General features: G+C 46.0%; 1 protein-coding gene across 4 annotated transcripts in view; it reads left to right on the top strand.

Annotated features, from left to right (window-relative positions):
• The window catches only part of dysf (dysferlin, limb girdle muscular dystrophy 2B (autosomal recessive)), a 32511-nt gene extending 14590 nt beyond the window's left edge, over positions 1-17921 (top strand). For all 4 annotated transcript variants that reach the window (XM_062065560.1, XM_062065558.1, XM_062065561.1 and 1 more), the window contains 24 exons: positions 1055-1236; positions 1310-1450; positions 1524-1553; positions 1648-1683; positions 1766-1807; positions 1916-2017; positions 3616-3777; positions 6120-6291; positions 6364-6437; positions 8269-8367; positions 9434-9562; positions 9638-9793; positions 9920-10011; positions 10311-10481; positions 10555-10697; positions 10995-11134; positions 11202-11290; positions 11353-11448; positions 11510-11651; positions 11716-11815; positions 13815-13987; positions 14084-14193; positions 14382-14529; positions 16427-17921. In XM_062065560.1, the coding sequence (XP_061921544.1) occupies positions 1055-1236; positions 1310-1450; positions 1524-1553; positions 1648-1683; positions 1766-1807; positions 1916-2017; positions 3616-3777; positions 6120-6291; positions 6364-6437; positions 8269-8367; positions 9434-9562; positions 9638-9793; positions 9920-10011; positions 10311-10481; positions 10555-10697; positions 10995-11134; positions 11202-11290; positions 11353-11448; positions 11510-11651; positions 11716-11815; positions 13815-13987; positions 14084-14193; positions 14382-14529; positions 16427-16483 (2786 nt within the window). In that variant the 3' untranslated portion in view covers positions 16484-17921. The remainder of the gene's footprint in view (positions 1-1054; positions 1237-1309; positions 1451-1523; positions 1554-1647; positions 1684-1765; positions 1808-1915; positions 2018-3615; positions 3778-6119; positions 6292-6363; positions 6438-8268; positions 8368-9433; positions 9563-9637; positions 9794-9919; positions 10012-10310; positions 10482-10554; positions 10698-10994; positions 11135-11201; positions 11291-11352; positions 11449-11509; positions 11652-11715; positions 11816-13814; positions 13988-14083; positions 14194-14381; positions 14530-16426) is intronic.
• The last annotated feature ends 1241 nt before the right edge of the window (positions 17922-19162 follow it).

Raw genomic sequence — 19162 nt, 5'->3', positions numbered from 1 at the left:
GAACCATAGACTCGGACTTGGAAGTGCTGATTTTCCTCCCAGTCGCTTAACACTCAGCTGCAGTGACAGCTAAAGATCCTGGTCAGATGAAGCCAGCAGGACCAAATCATCCGCAAAAAGCAGAGACTTAATCATGCAGCCACCAAAACGGATTCTCTCAACGCCGTGACTGCGCCTAGAAATTCTGTCCATAAAAGTTGTAAACAAAATCGGTGACAAAGGGCAGCCCTGGCGGAGTCCAACCCTCACTGGAAACGGGTCTGACTTACTGCTGGCAATGCGGACCAAGCTCTGACACTGATCATACAGGGAGTGGACCGCCACAATCAGGCGGTCCGATACCCCATACTCTCTGAGCACTCTTCACAGGACTTTCCGAAGGACACGGTCGAATGCCTCCTCAAGTCCACAAAACACATGTAGACTGATTGGGCAAAAATAAGATTGGTTTCTTTTTTTTTTTTAAACCAAAAATCTTACAAATGTGTGAAGTTGTGAATGCTGAAATGGGAATATTCGGGCATCCTCTGTATATTGAAGGAAGTATTCAGTTTGAGACACAGTTTCTCAATGCTTTCCTTTCTTCTTTTCTCACTTGACTACTTCTTATTTTCTCTCTCTTTTCCTACTTTGTTTATGTTACACAACTCCTGCAGCACACACACACATACTTGCATAACCCCTTCGGGCTGTTTGTATTGCTGTTTATATGCGCTAATGTTCATCATGAGTAGGGCATTTGTTAGTACAGTGTGTGAGTGTGTGTGTGTGTGTGTGTGTGTGTGTGTGTGTGTGTGTGTGTGTGTGTGTGTGTGTGTGTGTGTGTGTGTGTGTGTGTGTGTGTGTGTGTGTGCGCGTGTTTGTGTGTGTGTGTGTGCGTGTGCGCGTGCGTGTGCGTGTGACACAAAAATGAAAAGTCACTTTTGAGGTTAATTGAACGCTAGTGGGTAAATGCAACCTAGCTTCTGTTTATCATGATTCTAATGACTCCCGAGCAACCCTACATGTGCATGTGTGTGTGTTCATTCAGCCATGTTTGTTCATTTGATTTCAGACCCCTATGCCATCGTGTCTTTCCTCCATCAGTCCCAGAAAACGGTGACGGTGCGTAACACCCTTAACCCCACCTGGGACCAGACGCTCATCTTCTACGAGGTGGAGATTTTTGGCGACCCCGAGGCCACGATGGCCAGCCCCCCTCATGTGGTGGTGGAACTTTATGACCAGGACACATACGTGAGTTGGACACCTGGTAATGTGTTTCTTGAGTACATGAATACCATGTGATTTGGTACGTCCATCCATACAGGGGGCAGATGAGTTCATGGGTCGCTGTGTGTGCTTGCCTTCACTGACCCGCTCGCCTGGCCTGGCCTGGTTCCCTGTTCACCTCGGCAACAAGGACGCCGGCGAACTTTTGGCAGCGTTTGAACTCATACGCAGAGAGAAGGTCAAAGATGGTGTTGATATTTGCAATGGTAATGTCCACAAGATGCTTTAATGTTTTCCTCATTGATTGACAGGCTGCAGTTCACCACATTCCAGGTCAAGAGGTGAGCATGTCTGCTCCGCTTATTCTTTTTGTGTTGATTATTTCTCTTCATTTCTACTTTTAAATCATCTTGTGGCCTTTTTTTCCCCACACAGGCTGACGTGTTGACCTCCAACCATGTTCTGGATGAGGTAAAGCATTACTGTTTGTCTTGTTTGACGCAGGAGATGTGCTTAGAATTTGGACTTTTACTTCTCTGTGTGTTTCCTTCAGTTGATGTTCCCAGCATTTCTCAATGAGAACCTGCAGCAATGGGTGGGTAACACTTGAACACCAGGAACAGAATTAGCAGTTATTTTGTGTGATTACTCATGATAATCATATTAAGTGAATGTTTCAAAACAACTTTGGTTCTTTTGGCAGCCAGACGAATCAGATCTTCCGTGCCTACCCCCTCAGAGGGAGCCGAATGTCTTCATGCTGCCTCAGGGGATCAAACCTGTCCTGCAAAGAACCGCCATTGAGGTTGGGCTAAGTCCACGTGTCCCGTGATTACAATCTTACTTTAGGATGACTTATTTTCATAATGTCATGTGACCAATGCAAATTTGTTCATGTGATTTGTTGTAATGATATAATATGTATACAATATGTAAATCAGTGGTGCCATTTGCGTTTTGAAGGTACATTTTTAATTGGCCCCATAGCATATAGGAACCGCATTATAGGGAGGGGATGTTTAGGACCACAAAGAAAACAAAGCAAAAGGCCCAAATCCATGCAAAATGGCACCTGCAAACCAAAATGGCCAAATACCTGTGCGTTTTACTGCATAAGTTTTTTGGGTGGCATTGATTATCAGACTTTGGGTGGTTGTGTCAAAGACCCTCACAATTACGATGTCCAAAGTATTTCAAGTATATCATTAGCCCTCGGCATATTACAAAAATGTGATGAAATATATCAGGAACTCGTTCTTGTTGGGGTGATTGCAGAATGCAGAGACAATAGACAGAGGGCAGGTACAATGATAATTTAATTCATGCAAATGATAACTTAAGCAGCTAGGAAGTGCGCAAAAAGATTATCACCTGTCAAGGTAACAACAAACAATGATGATCCAGTCTTGTCCAGAGGAACAGGGCAGGCATAAGAAGCACCCTGATTGGCAACCAGGGACAAGTGAGGTAGGCAGTGCTCAGGCCAGAGGTGAAGTGGCAGGAAATGGAAGCGCACAGGAAGTGAAAACAGGAGCGTTGGAACTGAAATAACACAAAGAACAGGGAAATAATAAACATAAGTACAAACTGTTATGAAGGTCCATGACAAATTAATTATTAATGACTTATATTGTTGGATCATATACTTTATCACCTATGACACAGAGTTATGTGGATGATTTGTTTATCAATCAATCAATCAATCAATGTTTATTTATATAGCTCTAAATCACAAGTGTCTCAAAGGGCTGTACAAGCCACAACGACATCCTCGGTGTCGAGTGGGTCTGACATAATATTGTGAAAGTCCAACACATCAGCGAAAGTCCAGTCCATGGTGGGGCCAGCGGGAACCATCCCGAGCGGAGACGGGTCAGCAGCGTAGAGATGTCCCCATCTGATGGACAGGCTAGCGGTCCACCCCGGAGCAGAGTAGAAAAGAAAAGAAAAGAAAAGAAACGGCAGATCAACTGGTCTAAAAAGGGAGTTTAAGACAGCATAGCATATGTTGACCTACATTAGATTGGATTTAACATCTTTAATGAACAAAATGTATTGAATTATGTCTTAAAAATCCTTAAATTTTTTTGTGTGGAGCTCTTGCTCTATGCCTGCAATAATTTCAAGCATGAACTTTGACACCTATAACAAGACATGCAGGCTGTTTATTCTTAATTGTTTTAACTGCTAAGTATATTTTGACTGACAATGGAATTTTAGCTTGTGTAACAAAAACAATTAAATGTGAACAATGTACACACAATTTTTCTGTTGGAAAAAGTTTGGACACCCTTAATGTCACCTTTAAATGTACACACCTTGAACATCCAGTATTTACTTGCAATGCATCCTGTGGCAGGTGAAGATGCCACTTGTGCTAAAAAAATGCTCTGGTTTGTCCAGGTGTTGGCATGGGGAGTCCGCAACCTGAAGAGCTTCCAGCTGGCCAGCGTCACCTCGCCAAGCCTCCAGGTGGAATGTGGCGGCACTACGGTCCAAAGCTGCGTCATAAGAAACGTGAAAAAGAAAGCTAACTTTGATGTCAACACGCTCTTCATCGACGTGGTGAGATTTTCAGCTGCAAATGCTGCCAAAGCAATGCTTTGGGGTCACACCTTCACTCTCGATCCATAGGTCAGAGGGATCTTTTTCTTTGGTGGCATGGAGCCTTAGGAAAAGTAATTATTGAAAACGGTGCACACATTTTTCCAGCTGCAGCTCTCAGAGTTTAAAGTTGAAAATATCAGAATGCAATCACCACTCATCATACTCAATCGCATGCAAACATTTTTACATTCTCAAATTATTCATAAACAGTAGTACCTCATCCATCCATCCATCCATCCATCCATCCATCCATCCATCCATCTTCTTCCACTTATTTGAAGTCGGGGAAACAGCTTAAACAGAGAAGCCCAGGTCCCTCTCCCCAGGTGCATCGCCCAACTCTTCTCAGTGGGGGATCCAGAGGCGTTCCCAGGACAGCTGGAAGACATAGACTCTCCACCGTGTCCTGGGTCTTCCCTGTGGTCTCCTACCGGTCGGACGCGCCCTAAACACCTCCCCGAGGATGTGTTCGGAGGGCATTCTGACCAGATGCCTGAACCACTTCATCTGGCTCCTCTCAATGAGGAGGAGCAGCGCAGGAGCTCCTCCAGAATGACAGAGTTTCTCACCCTACGGAGGAAACTAATTTCGGGCGCTTGTACCCGTGATCTTGTCCTTTCGGTCATAACCCAAAGCTCATGAACATTGGCGAGGATAGGGCCGTAGATCGACAGGTAAATTGAGAGCTCTGCCTTCCAGCTCGGCTCCTTTTTCACTACGATGGACCGATACAGGGTCCGCATCAGTGCAGACTGCGCACTGATCCGCCTGTCGATATCACAATCCATTCTTCCCTCACTCGTGAACAATACCCCGAGGTACTTGAACCCTTCCACTTGGGGCAGGATCTCCTTCCCAACCTGGAGATGGCACTCCACCCATTTATGGGGCGAAAACCAAGGACTCGAACTTGGAGGTGCTGATTTTCATCCCAGTCGCTTCACACTCTGCTGCGAACCAATCCAGTGAGAACTGAAGATCCTGGCCAGATGAAGCCAGCAGGACCACATCATCTGCAAAAAGCAGAGACCTCATCCTGCATCCACCAACGCCCTGACTCCGCCTAGAAATTCTGACCATAAAAGTTGTAGTACCTCAAACGAGCTTTGGCTTTGTTATGGAGCTCTTAACTCAGAACATTAATTCAATGTCTCCCATTGAAATGAATTGGTGCTTGCCCAACCCTCCAAAAGAGCACAATTTTAACATGTAACATCCATCCATCTATTTTCTACCGCTTGTCCCTTTTAAAATGATGAACAAACTTTGAGACAATAAATATTGTGTGAAAAACAATACAATGTACTACAAAAAACTAAAGTAGTTTTATGAGATAATATAATAGTAATGCACAGCATTTAGCTTGGAGAGTGGACCTCTTCAGCAGGGGTTCTTAACCTTTTTGACCTTGGGGCCCAACTTTTCTACTACAGAGGGGTCCACTCAAATATTTACACTGGATTAATAACCTTACACTTGATTTTAAGCATATTCAATAATTATATCTTACCTACTTACAGTTTACAGTCTTGTCAAATAATATGAAATCATGTATTAATCACAAAGATTTGTGTTAACCAAATATACTGCATAATAAGGGAGTCATAAATAACTGACAGAAAAATGACATGCAATTATGTTGGGCTAAAATTAACACAATTAATAATCAATGTTTCTTAAATAAACTGTCAATAAAATTAAAGTGCAAATGGAAATACAACATTTTTAGTCATAATTTTGGCGCTTAAGAAACTTCTCCATGCCTTCAGCTCCAGTCTTCCTCTGTTTGTTTGAGATTGTCATTACTGCCAAAAGTGGTGGAAAAGTGTATTTCAACTGAGTATTGCTACGGCCCATACGGATCACAACTGAGAAACAGATATTTTTTGGCTGCCCTCTGGAGGGCGCTTGCGGCCCAACAATGAGCCAATGCTGCTCTACAGTGCATCCTTCCAGCTGCTTCTCCATCAAATACACCATCCGCCGTTTCTCCATAATCTCATGGATGAATGTCTGCCGTTTGGATATTAGTTTAACCTTCTTGGCTGGCATTAGATGCCTCCTTCTTCAGAATGGTGCAGACTATTATTTATTTCTTTATTCAATGAATATCATCCACTTCTTCTTAGCACTGTCCTTCACGTTCACTTTCTTCCTTACCATGCTTGGAAAATGGAAGTTATGTGAATCTCTAGCTATACAATAATATTTAAAAACGTATTTTAACTATTGTTGTAATCCAGAGCATGTGTAGCTCAGCTGCTTCCTGTAAAACAGTGGTATTTTCGTTCTTGTCACAGAGACTCCCCGTGGTGGAGCTCTACATGCCCCCAATCGTCATCAAAGTCATTGACAACCGTCAGTTTGGCCGGAAGCCCATGGTCGGCCAGTGCACCATCCGCTCCCTGGAGAGGTACCGATGCTGCCCAGAGGATGAGGATGGGGGCCGGGCAGAGGCGGACGAAGGCCAAGGTTAAACCTAAGAGTGGGCGGGATCTTGAAGGAGGCAATAACTGAGAACTTGCACGTTTCTGCTTCTTATAGGTCAGATCCCCCATGTGGTCAGTGGCGACGCCTTCATCACCGTGGACGACGAAGAGCCGCTCATCTCACATCAGGTGACATCATTAAAACGCCACCGCCAAGAAAGGTTTTCGGAAATCAGTCAGAGAGGTTCCTTCATGCTTTTGTGGCATCTTACCTAGCTCACTAACTCCTCTTTTTCTCACTGAGAATGGATGCTAACCCGTGTGTGTTTTTTGTGTGTCTGTGCACATGTAGCTTGCAGATGGAGCCACTTCCGCTATCATTAACCTCTCCGCCTCTAGCTGCAGCTTCCATGTGGGTAACAAACATTCAAACAAACATGCCAGCAATCTTGCCTGTAAATTAGATGTGTCACACTGTCACTAGGAGGCACTATTTCATGACAAAGCTAACGAGGGTTCAGCCCACAGCGTGCATAGCTGGAAAGTTCCTACTGATGGCGTTTATTTTAAGTGCGACACTGATGGATCACAGCGGCTATGCTGAGAGGAGAATGGAAGATGGAAGGAGCCGACGGCCAGAGACGAAACACGACACTTCTTATATTGTGCTCTTGCGGTGGCGGCTCGGGAAAATAAGTCCTAGTGGAGAAATGAGGCCTTCGTAGAGAGCCGCACGCCGCGCCGTGTGGTTACGCGTGAAATTTGATCCTGCGTTTGAGCAGGAGACCATGCGCCTTGTAACATTCTTCCATGTTATTTATCCAAGCCAGGTCAATTAGAAGACTTAGCATGACCCGGACCAGACACACACACCACACACACACGCACGTGCGAGCACACATCCTGGCCTGTCGCAGCTGTAATTGGGGCTGATTTCTTTCTGTGTAAACAAAGATATTTGTTTTATTAAGGGTCAGATATAGAGGCCAGTCAAATAAAAGGCTTTGCTTTCTGTTTGGTCGCAGCCAAAGTCAACAGAGCTGCTAGAGATCCTTTGGACCGCAGACTGTTAGCAAAGAGCGGCTTAAGGAGGGACACAGAAGCTAAAAGTTTTAAAGGAGGAGTAATATTTCAGCAGAAAAAGCAAATGCTTCTTCTTCATGGGCGTGTGATGATCACCCACTCCTTCCATTTCTTCTCACAAATGTCTTCAATAAATCCTCACTCATGTCCTCCTCCATGATCGTCTGCTGTTACATAATTTGCTAACTTTTAGTGTGGTTGTTTGGTCCTCAGTGGCAATATTGCTGTCCTCTGACCGCACTTCGAGTCAGCTTCCATTTTTAGTGCCAAGCAGGACATTTTGGCTGATGAGGGCACTCTTGTTTCCTTTGTGCCCACACAAAGGAACAAGTACATGACTTTTAAGGCATGTGCGTTCCTCACTGGGATGAAGGTTGCCAGGCGGTGCCAGGTCAAAGTCAAATGTGTACATTAGGTAGTAGGGGTGGGTTGGATGGGGGGGGGGGGGGCATGTTGATTGCTCCCCTCTTTATTTCTCCGCTTTGTAATCGCTATACGTCTACAATTTGACTTTGAGAATAATGTCCAAATTGAATATGTGCTGACATTTTGTCAACTTGACGACGCTCACTCTCCCAAAACTGGGAAAACATAAAAGCTGACAGCTGCCGTCCAAACCACAGAAATCCGTCAGTCAACGTTTGTGAAAAAGACGGTGAGCGCGGCCTCACATGACTCATGGCAGCGGCGTTCGCACTTTACAAGCTTGACTTTCACGCCAGGACACATTCCAGAACAAAGACACTTCTTGTTTTCTGAAGGACCAAAAGTTTTTATGTGGTTTGAAGGGAATGTCTCCTAAACGTGTTAACAAGCGACTTCAAACCTGTATAGTCTTTTACCTTGGACTATGCTAATTTCTCAGAGGACACACTTGTATTGATTGGCTGGTTGATTGATTGATCAGGATGATGACCTCTGATTGTGTCCACCATAGGAAGAAGATTTCATAGACTGGTGGAGCAAATTCTACGCATCCACTGGAGAAACAAGGAAGTGTGGGATGTACCTGGAACGGGGCTTGGACACTCTGCAGGTCAGCTGGTGTGTGTGTTTGCTATAAGAATTTTGTCTTTCTTCCAGCTATGTTCTCATGTAGAATCAGGAAGTAAATTTCAGAGGAAAACCAGGAGCTGTCCTTTCCCCTATCTTCCTATTAGCTCAACTGCCTCGTCATGGCAATTTTTCCGCAGACAAACACCACAGTGGGAACGATTCAAGGTGGTCTTTTCTTCGTCGTCATCTGTGCTCATTCTTAATAATAATAATAATAACAATGAATTAGATTTATGTAGTGCACTTACACTTGCACCCAAGCTGCCCTGGGGTAGATTGGCGGAAGCGTGGCCGCCACTTTGTGCCTATGGCCCTTCTGACCACCACCGAACATTCATTCACTTTCATACTCCAGTGTGAACGGCACTGGGAGCAAGGGTGAAGTGTCTTGACCAAGGACACAAGGGCAGTGAGTTGGATGACAGAAGCGGGGCTCGAACCTGGAAGCCTCAAATTGCTGGCACGGCCACTCTACCCACCGTGCTACGCCGCCCCTCTCTCTTTTCAAGTCAAGGGCTCATTCCTCCAGTTGCCTCTGCTTCCCCAGTCGTCCCTCTAGTCATCCCACTTGTCATACCTACTTATCCCCCCGGTCGACTATCCAGTCATCCCCCTATTCTTCTCTCGAGTCGCCTCACTTGTCATACCTCCAGTTATCCCTCCAGTCGTCACCCCGGTTGGCCTTCAAGTAGCCCTTCCAGTCCTCATTCTGAGTCTGGACCCCAACACCTACGTCAGTCTCGTTGTCTGAGACGAGAAAATGAGTAGTCGAAATCTGTCTTTTCTCCATCCTCCTAAAGGCAACCTTGAAGCTGCATACTTGGCATACTCAACCTTCTTTCTCAACATAATATAGGTCCTACCTGACATTTGCCCTAAGAAGAAGGTTTTTATCGTTGTTTCTTTAATGAGCCCACTCAGGTCAGCGTGGCAAGGAAATGAGAAAATGAGACACAATTTCCAATGTTTTCAAACTGCAGTACCTTCCACTATTTCTATCACATCTGCCCTCCTGCTACACACAACATGCCGTTTGTTGTCTTCAGGTGTACGACAGAGAGTTGGAGAAAGTGGAGGCTTTTGAGGGTCTTTCAGATTTCTGTCAAACCTTCAAGCTGCAGCGAGGAAAGACGCAGGAGGAAGGAGAAGACCCATCAGTGGTGGGAGAGTTTAAGGTAAATCTTTTTGTCTCCTTCTCTAATAACAACAATGCACTATAATTTAAAAACTTCATTGCTGCGCCTGGACAGGGTATGTTTAAGATCTATCCCCTGCCGGAGGACCCCTCGGCGCCTTTCCCCTCCAGACAATTTAGGAAGCTTCCTCCTAATGGTGTGGAGGAGTGTTTGGTCCGCGTTTATGTCATCCAGGCTCAAGGACTGCAGCCCAAAGATGCCAACGGAATGGTGTGCTCAGTGACACCAGTGTGAAAAAGACACACATAACCTGTGTTTGTACGCGCGTGTGTGTGTATTTGCGTGTGTGTGTATTTGCGTGTGTGTGTATTTGCGTGTGTGTGTGTGTTTATTTAGTGTGACCCTTATGTGAGGATCTCACTGGGGAAGAAGACCATCAACGACCATGAAAATTACATCCCCTGCACACTGGAGCCTGTCTTTGGAAGGTAGGTGAAATCATGTTGAATGAAGAGCATCATATAAGAATAAATTCAACATCTGCTGAGACACCAGCACGGGGAGCTAGACTAGCACAGATTACATTAATTTGCATTGTGTGGCTGCTTTTTAAGACAGAGATGTCCTCATCAACAGGAAGGGCAAGGTTCTGCTACTAAGTATCCTGCATGTTCTCCTTGCAACAATTTAGAGCTAAATGTGACTTAAAAAAACAAGTTTTCTCTTGAAAAAACAGGACACCTGAGGACAACTAAGATCAAGTTTTCATCTAGTGTTTCTTGTGCAGGATGTTCGAGTTGAGCTGTTCCCTTCCCCAAACTAAGGACCTGCGGGTCATGCTGTACGATCACGATGTTCTCACTAAGGACGAAAAGATTGGCGAGACGATTATTGACCTGGAGAACCGCTTCCTGTCCAAATATGGAGCTGGATGTGGGCTGCCCATGTCTTACTCCCTGTGAGTTTTAACTGTGCATCATATTTGGGTACCCCTCCTGGCCCTCCTTTCACTCCTAAATACGGCCCGTCAGCTCGGGCGTCAACCAGTGGCGAGACCAGCTCACTCCCAGGCAGCTGCTGTCCAGAGTGTGTGAGCGGCGGAACCTGCGCAAGCCCGTCTACCGCAAATACACGGCCCACTTCAGAGGGGTGCAGTACAGCGCTGTTGACCTCGGTGAGATACGTCACTTAAACGGACTGCAATGCTGCTCTGTGGCTTTGTGCGTTGTCATGAAGAGACAATCTAATGAGGTGGAGTTAGAGCACATGGTGCTGACGACATGGCAGCTGAGGACCGGGCACACACACATACACACGCTGACTGCTTAATCAGACCTTGCGTAATTAAAATTTATATCAGTGCTTCTGTGAATTTATTGAATTGTATTTGATTGTAAAAAAACAAAAACAACTTGCACAATCATTTCTGTTTTTTTGTGTGTTTGCTGATCTTCTGCTGTGTTGCGTTTAGAGAATGGTCACATGTCCAGACACCACTTGGGCCCGGTTGAGGAGCGTTTGTCGCTCCACATCCTAAGAGAAATGGCTCTGGTTCCGGAACACGTGGAGAACCGAGCGCTGTACAGCCCGCTGCAGCCTGACATAGAGCAGGTATGATATTTCCTGTGTGCATCTCCTCCTAGCTTGTGATTGGCTGTTGTTTACCACCACTTCTCAGGGACGTCTATTGATGTGGGTGGACCTGTTCCCCAAGTCTTTGGGACCACCCGGACCCCCCTTCAACATCACACCGCGCAAAGCAAAGACGTATGAGCACAATGCACAAAGATAAATTAAAATAAGTTATTGATTCTAATTGATGCAAACAGGTTTTTACTGCGTTGCATTATCTGGAACACCAGTGATGTCATCCTGGATGACGTCAGCGTCACTGGGGAGAAGATGAGTGACATATACGTGAAAGGGTGGGTGCAGAAAAATGACAGTGACACCGAGCACCACTGACCGTCGTGTTATCGTCTTTAGATGGCTGGATGGACACGAATACAACAAGCAGAAGACAGACGTCCACTACCGTTCGCTGGACGGAGAAGCAATCTTTAACTACAGATTTGTCTTTCCTTTCCTCTACCTACCCGCGGAGCAGCTAAGTGTGGTTGACAGGAAGGTGAGAACAGAAAGCGGCCGTGAGAGATGTTGTTGCGACGTGACGTGTTTGTCTTTGTCTCCAGGAACATTTCTGGAGTCTGGACAAAGCCGAAACTAAACTGGCTCCGAAACTGACCATCCAGGTGTGGGACAATGACAAGTTCTCCTTCGACGACTACCTGGGTGAGACTTGTTAAAGGACAGCGTGCACATGTCACTGTAATGCGCATTTGCACAAGTGGACAAAAGGATGTTGAATCTCCTACATCATTACCACCTTTCTGGTGGTAATGGAGCTGGCAGTGGCGTTTGATAACCTTCTTGCTAAATGGACCTTCTTTTCCACTGCGCTCAAACCCTTCTTTTTGCGCCAGCTTCGTTCTATGAGCGAGACTCGAGGAAGAGGAAGATGAGGAATCCAGACTCAGATCTGTCACCGTGTCCTGTCGCTCAGGTTTATACTGCTCGTAGGCTGTGCGGCGGCGTGGCCACCTCAAAGCATTTCTTCCATTCCCGCTTGTCTTCAGCTCATCAGCGCGACCGCTGCCTTTCTTCATCCTCGTGCATGGTGTGAGGGTCAGACATTTTCCTACAGTCGAGCACTCGCGAACCCTGGAAAAACACTTCCAGTGGACTTGTCGTCTCTCTCCAGTCGTTCATCACGCCGCAATTCCTCCATATTTAACATCAGCTGCCATCAAACTGTCCTAATGTTCACCACGGGATTCCGCAAAAGTCCGTAAATATGGAAAAAGGGTCTGACGCACTTCTCATTTTCCATCCATTCACCTTCATAATCCGCAACATCGTCAGAGACACTTTTGACCTTTTTATACGAGCTGTGTCTGAAATGGAATACTTCCGTCGGTACACTTCAATAAGTACGCTTTGTACACTGGACCTATATTTGTGAGTGTATGAATGTTAACAGTTACTGTTCAGGTCAAAATGCATGTCATTGTGCACTTACCTGAAATGTCAATGGCAATATTTTCCTTTAACTTCTTCTTTCCTTTAAATTATACATTTCAACCACTCGACGCAGCATTAACGCAGACATTTAGATTATCCCATAAAATATCCTGCAGCTTTTTCCCGCCACACTAACCGCAGTGTGTGCGTGTGTGTGTGCGTCATTCATTTTGCCATAGTCAGTGTGAACGTGACTATGCACTCAAGAGACTAAGGCTTAATTCGAATTCTACTGGGCGGTATAGCTCGGTTGGTAGAGTGGCCGTGCCATCAACCTGAGGGTTGCAGGTTCGATCCCCGCTTCCGCCATCCTAGTCACTGCCGTTGTGTCCTTGGGCAAGACACTTTACCCACCTGCTCCCAGTGCCACCCACACTGGTTTAAATGTAACTTAGATATTGGGTTTTCACTATGTAAAGCGCTTTGAGTCACTAGAGAAAAGCGCTATATAAATATAATTCACTTCACTCCTCCGCCCTCGTTTTTGCCCTCCCTCCTTGGTTTTGCGCGTTCACGTCAATCAAGAGGCGTTGAAATTATCCTCCAGGTAGGGGGTAAGTGCAAAGTACCTTCCTTAAAGCAAAGTGAGCTTGCAGAACTCCCTACACTATCTAGTGCGGAAAGAAAGATGGCAGACCAGAAACCCAGAGAAGCGTACAAATGTAAGTAATAAACGTAACTAATGATTTTTAGAATAATGACACTTGTGGTTTTAGTCGGACTTCAAACCTTTGCTTATGCACGTAAATATTGCCTTCAAACACAAACACACAATGAAACATATTACACACACCGATAATTCGCCAAAAACGTTGTCTTCTAATTGGTCTTCTTCTTAATAAAGAAAAGAGAAAGAGATAAAAAATAAAAAGAGCACAAGCAATCCGAACATTGTGTGTGACAGCATCTTGAAAGTAAACACACATTTGTTGCATCTGCCCTAACGTCACTGCTGGCAAACGGCAAGGGTTGATGACGTAGCGAGACTGGATTAACGTCCATATATGCATAGGGACGTAATTGCAATACTTCGCCACGGCACTAGATGCTAGAGCCAAGGGGGAGGAAGGAGAATTCAAATTGAGCACAAGTGTAAGTACAGAAGTCTGCCAGTTAAGAAACAGAAAGAGACACATTTCCACCCAGTGGCCATCTTGGAATTGTTTGTGGTATCAACTATGTGCTAAAAGACATGGTGATATCCCCTCAGGTCACCTGGTGATGGACCTCAATTACATGATGCGTCCAGCCAAGTCGGCGGAGAAGTGCGACTTGGGTCTGCTGGAGCAGCCGGGCCAGCAGCTGGTGTCTCTGTTTGAGCAGAAGACCGTTAAAGGATGGTGGCCTTGCAGCCGCGAGCAAGACGGACGCAGACTACTAGCTGTGAGTGGTCTTTCAGGACGCCCGCCAAACAGAAGATGGCATGCATATGCTAGAGTGACATGCAGTGACGTGTGCTGACATGTGGTGGCGCTGCAGGGCAAGGTGGAGATGTCTCTGGAGATTGTGACGGAACAAGAACATGAGGAGAGACCAGCAGGTTTGGGCCGAGACGAACCCAACATGAATCCTCACTTGGAAGAACCTCTGTGAGTCTCTCGCACACACACACACACACACACACACACACACACACACACACACACACACACACACACACACACACACACACACACACACACACACACACACACACACACACACACACACACACACACACACACACACACACACACACACACACACTAACTGGCTGAGTGCTTTCTGATCCTTTAAGGCGTCCAGAGACCTCTTTCCTGTGGTTCTCGTCCCCCTACAAGACGCTCAGGTTCATCTTGTGGAGACGCTTCAAGTGCTTCATCGTGCTGTTTATTATCCTCTTCCTCATCTTCCTCTTCCTTGGGGTCTTCCTCTACTCCTTCCCGGCAAGTTTGTCTGTGTTGTCTGTGTTTTCAGGCATGTGAAATGCCCGCGAAAACCCGTTTTTAAACATTAATTTTCATGTCAAAATATCACTTTTGTGTTTTTTTTAATGAAATATAAAAAAAAATAGCATCCAAACAAAATTTGTTGAAAGCTCGCCTCAGCCACAGGTACTCACTGTTCTTCTTGCCTCAACGCCGCCTCGAATTGCAAGACAGGGAGACGATCAGGGGCGCCGAAACAAGCTCGCTAGTTAGCATAATTAGCATCAGCTAGCTAGCTTACTTGTTGTCGCTTGTGTTCGCTCTCCGAGCCACAACGTTGACGGCTTTCTACTTTGCTGCTAATAATATTTGGATGATTACAATCCTTCCAGTGACGGTTGGACTCTGCCAAGGCTGCCCTTTGTCACAGATTCTGTTCATAATTTTTATGGACAGAATTTCTAGGCGCAGTCAGGGCGTTGAGGGGATCCGGTTTGGTGGCTGCAGGATTAGGTCTCTGCCTTTTGCAGATGATGTGGTCCTGATGGCTTCATCAGGCCAGGATCTTCAGCTCTCACTGGATTGGTTCGCAGCCGAGAGTGAAGCGACTGGGATGAGAATCAGCCCCTCCAAGTCCGAGTCCATGGTTCTCACCTGGAAAAGGGTGGAGTGCCATTTCTGGGTTGGGGAAGAGATCTTGCCCCATGTGGAGAAGTTGAAGTACCTCTGAGTATTGTTCACGAGTGGGGGAAGAGTGGATCGTGAGATCAACAGGCGGATCGGTACGGCATCTTCAGTAATGCGGACGCTGTATCGATTTGTTGTGGTGAAGAAGGAGCTGAGCCGGAAGGCAAAACTCTCGATTTACCGGTCGATCTACGTTCTCATCTTTGAAATTGGGTTATGACCGAAAGGACAAGATCACGGGTACAAGCGGCCAAAATGAGTTTCCTCCGCCGGGTGGCGGGGCTGTCCCTTAGAGATAGGGCTTGAAGCTCTGTCATCCGGGAGGAGCTCAAAGTAAATCTGCTGCTCCTCCACATCGAGAGGAGCCAGATGAGGTGGTTCGGGCATCTGGTCAGGATGCCACCCGGACGCCACCCAAGGGAGGTGTTTAGGGCGCGTCCGACCAGGAGGAGGCCACGGGGAAGACCCAGGACAGGTTGGGAAAACTATGTGTCCCGGCTGGCCTGGGAACACCTCGGGAACCCTCTAGAGGAGCTTGATGAAGTGACTGGGGAGAGGGAAGTCTGGGCTTCTCTGCTTAGGCTGCTGCCCCCGCGACCTGACCCCGGATAAGCGGAGGAAAATGGATGGATGGATGGATGGTTACAATCTGAACACTGTTAGTTCCAAACCAGTTGTAGTTCTAGAGCATTTATTAGTAACCAACGAGAAGGTACATTTTTGACGTGATGGATCTAAACAGAGGTCACAAAAGCATAAGTATATCACCCGAGGGGGCATGGCTATAGGATAGAGTTGCTAAATGGGAAATGTTTTTCTGAGTTCTTTGCATGCGTGTTATTGAAATCTACATTACATTTTCAATGATAATAATGTTAGTAAATTATCTTCTAAAAAACGTAAAAATTCCGTGGTGCATTACATGAGACATGTATGTTACAAGTCTGAATTTTGTTTTTGACAATTACATAATGTAAGTGTCAAAAAGAAAGCCAAAAGAGGTTGGTAGATGAGAATACATCATAATGTAAAATACAGTGTAGAAATGCACCTAATTGCAGGAAATGTAGTCTTGATTTTCAAAATTTTCTTACAGGGCTTGCATGGGAGCTCTTCGTGCCAATAGAAATATTCATTTTTTTTGTCAGTTTTGTTCTTTTTTCTGGTTTTGCAACTAAAGATCCCAGAACAGGAAGTCTAATTGTCTCGTCTCTCCTGTCACTTGCAGAACTATGCTGCCATGAGGATGGTGGGCCCGTTTGGACCGGCACGGCCCGCAGAGTGACCGTAGAGCGCTTCTTCATCTCCTGTGGACGTATTCTGTCAGAACCCTGTCTCGATTGTGCCTCACACTCCTCTTTACCTTAACGTTTGCTCCATGGTCGCTTTTTTGGCGTCATCCCTCATCTTCTTCCTGTCATGTGTTTATGCAGCGAGGAACATTCATTGAAAAATAATCACTGCTTATTCTTTTGGAGTGTCACAAATGTCCTTGTCTCTGTAACTGACAAAAGGTCTATCGCTGGAAAAGTCTGACTCTCTTCATCGGCCTTGCTCTCTCCAAAGTGGACCCGAGTGGAAAAGTTGACGTAGTGGTCCCGCCGGCGCTTGTAAACAAAAGTCACATTGAGCTCTCAAACGCTGGAAAGATTTTAGCGAGCTTCTCGTCCTGCCAGGTCCAACCAGTTAGTAACCGCGGAGACCAACGTCTCACCAAAACGTCTGACCCGCTGCTCGGTTCGGGTCTCCTGTGACTGCTTGTTGTCTCTCGCATTTATCTGAACGTGTCAATTGGACACACAGGAATAAAGTCAGACCAGGTCTGAGCAGGGACCTGACCTTGTTGTGAACTATTTGTGATTTGTGTGTCCCAGCGCTCCAAGTGAGCCTTCTCGCCTCCTGTTTCTTCTCCATGCCTGCTGCTGCCACATCCGGCCTAGTCTTCTCCCGCTCTCCTCATCCTTGTCTCCTCTTCCTCGGGGCGTTGTTGTGGTCATCGTGAACTGCAGGTGAACCGATGACCACAGCGTGTCTGTGTGTGTGTGTGTGTGTGTGTGTGTGTGTGTGTGTGTGTGTGTGTGTGTGTGTGTGTGTGTGTGTGTGTGTGTGTGTGTGTGTGTGTGTGTGTGTGTGTGTGTGTGTGCTGCACAGTGTGGGTGGGCTGTGGTGAAGGTCTGTCTTCACTCCCAAATTTCCCATTTTCCTCCTTCTCCTGTGTCCTTCCTCTCGGTGCCCTTTCTTCACTTCCCGTCCACCTTGAAGGTAGCTTGAAGATGAAAATCCTCTTCATCTTTTGTCCTGTCTTACAGACAGTCACTGCATATGTGCCGTACACAAACAGACGTATAGTGGATGGGTCAAAGTTCCCCAGATGTAATTTTTGCATCTGGTTTCATTCGAAACAAGCAAGGACGCACGCGACATCAAATGGTTGCGGCTGGTGAACAGGAAGTAGCTTTATCACAATCATTGTTGCACATGTGTGATGAGACTCTAGCTGCGTCTCAAATGGAATAGGGTCGTCCTTCGCCACATGGCACTTCAAATATAGCGGCTTCACAACATCGCAGATTTTAAAAAAAAAATGTTGTTTTTAAAGCATATACTAAAATTTTTGGTCCTAAATTGAGCTTTTTCAATCATAAAAATGGCAAAATAAACAAAAAAAACTAACCCATCAATGCCACAGTAACACTGGCCACTAGAGGAGACCTAACCAATCAGAGTGTCCCATCCATCCATTTTCTACCGCTTATTCCCTTCGGGGTCGCGGGGGGCGCTGGAGCCTATCTCAGCTACAATCGGGCGGAAGGCGGGGTACACCCTGGACAAGTCGCCACCTCATCGCAGGGCCAACACAGATAGACAGACAACATTCACACTCACATTCACACACTAGGGCCAATTTAGTGTTGCCAATCAACCTATCCCCAGGTGCATGTCTTTGGAGGTGGGAGGAAGCCGGAGTACCCGGAGGGAACCCACGCAGTCACGGGGAGAACATGCAAACTCCACACAGAAAGATCCCGAGACCGGGATTGAACTCACGACTACTCAGGACCTTCGTATTGTGAGGCAGACGCACTAACCCCTCTGCCACCGTGCTGCCCAATCAGAGTGTGCTGTTCAGTATTTATTGAGGCCACTGACTGGCACAGCCTCAGGCAGCATTACTGTGTTGGATGAAAGGAGTGTAAAGGTGACGAAAGGTTGTTATTTCATGTCTGCAGGGCTCTTTTAATGTTAAAAAGCATTTTGGTTGGAAATATATTTTTTAATAACCTGACTCTCGCCAGATCCTTGTAGTTCGCTGAGCTCCACAAAAGGATCTGGGACTTCTCAATATTAGATGTATTTCAGAAGGCGGGGCCTTGTAAAAAAATCATTGTATAAACCACTTGTCCGTTATCTTGAATGACGTGCTATTTCAACCACTCACATCCAAATCAACCCGTGACGCTGATGAGAGCGACGCTGGGAAATACAAAACAGAACAGCCGACATATTGGAGAACGACAGAGCGAAAAGTTAGAGAACTTTTACTGAAACAACGCAGCAATGTCAGTAGACGATCGATGTTCAACAAAACAGTTGCGATAGCAAAATCAATGTCAGCACACGACTCCTCGCTGCGTGCCGCCATTGTTGTGTGAATCAAACAGTTGCTTCGGCGCTACGTCACATCTATGAAATCCCGCCCGGCGATCCTGATTGGTTCATTATTTTTTGCTATCTTGAAGGAGTTTGCAATGCCCTCGATCCCAGATCCTTGTGTGGCGCTCAGAACTACAAGGATCTGTCGAGAGTCAGGTTACTTTTTTAATGCTTTAGCTATGAAAAGATTTGATTTCTAATTAATAATTCCTACTTCGATGTGAATTGTCTAAAACCAATCAACAGCAATAAACAAGGGACAACTGTACTTCCATTAGTACACTACAGTAAGTACACTGTGTACACTGTA

This window comes from Entelurus aequoreus, linkage group LG12 (assembly GCF_033978785.1).
Source record: "Entelurus aequoreus isolate RoL-2023_Sb linkage group LG12, RoL_Eaeq_v1.1, whole genome shotgun sequence".
Classification (NCBI taxonomy): domain Eukaryota; kingdom Metazoa; phylum Chordata; class Actinopteri; order Syngnathiformes; family Syngnathidae; genus Entelurus; species Entelurus aequoreus.
The sequence above is the reverse complement of the archived record's forward strand: the minus strand, read 5'-3'. Positions and strand labels throughout refer to the sequence as shown.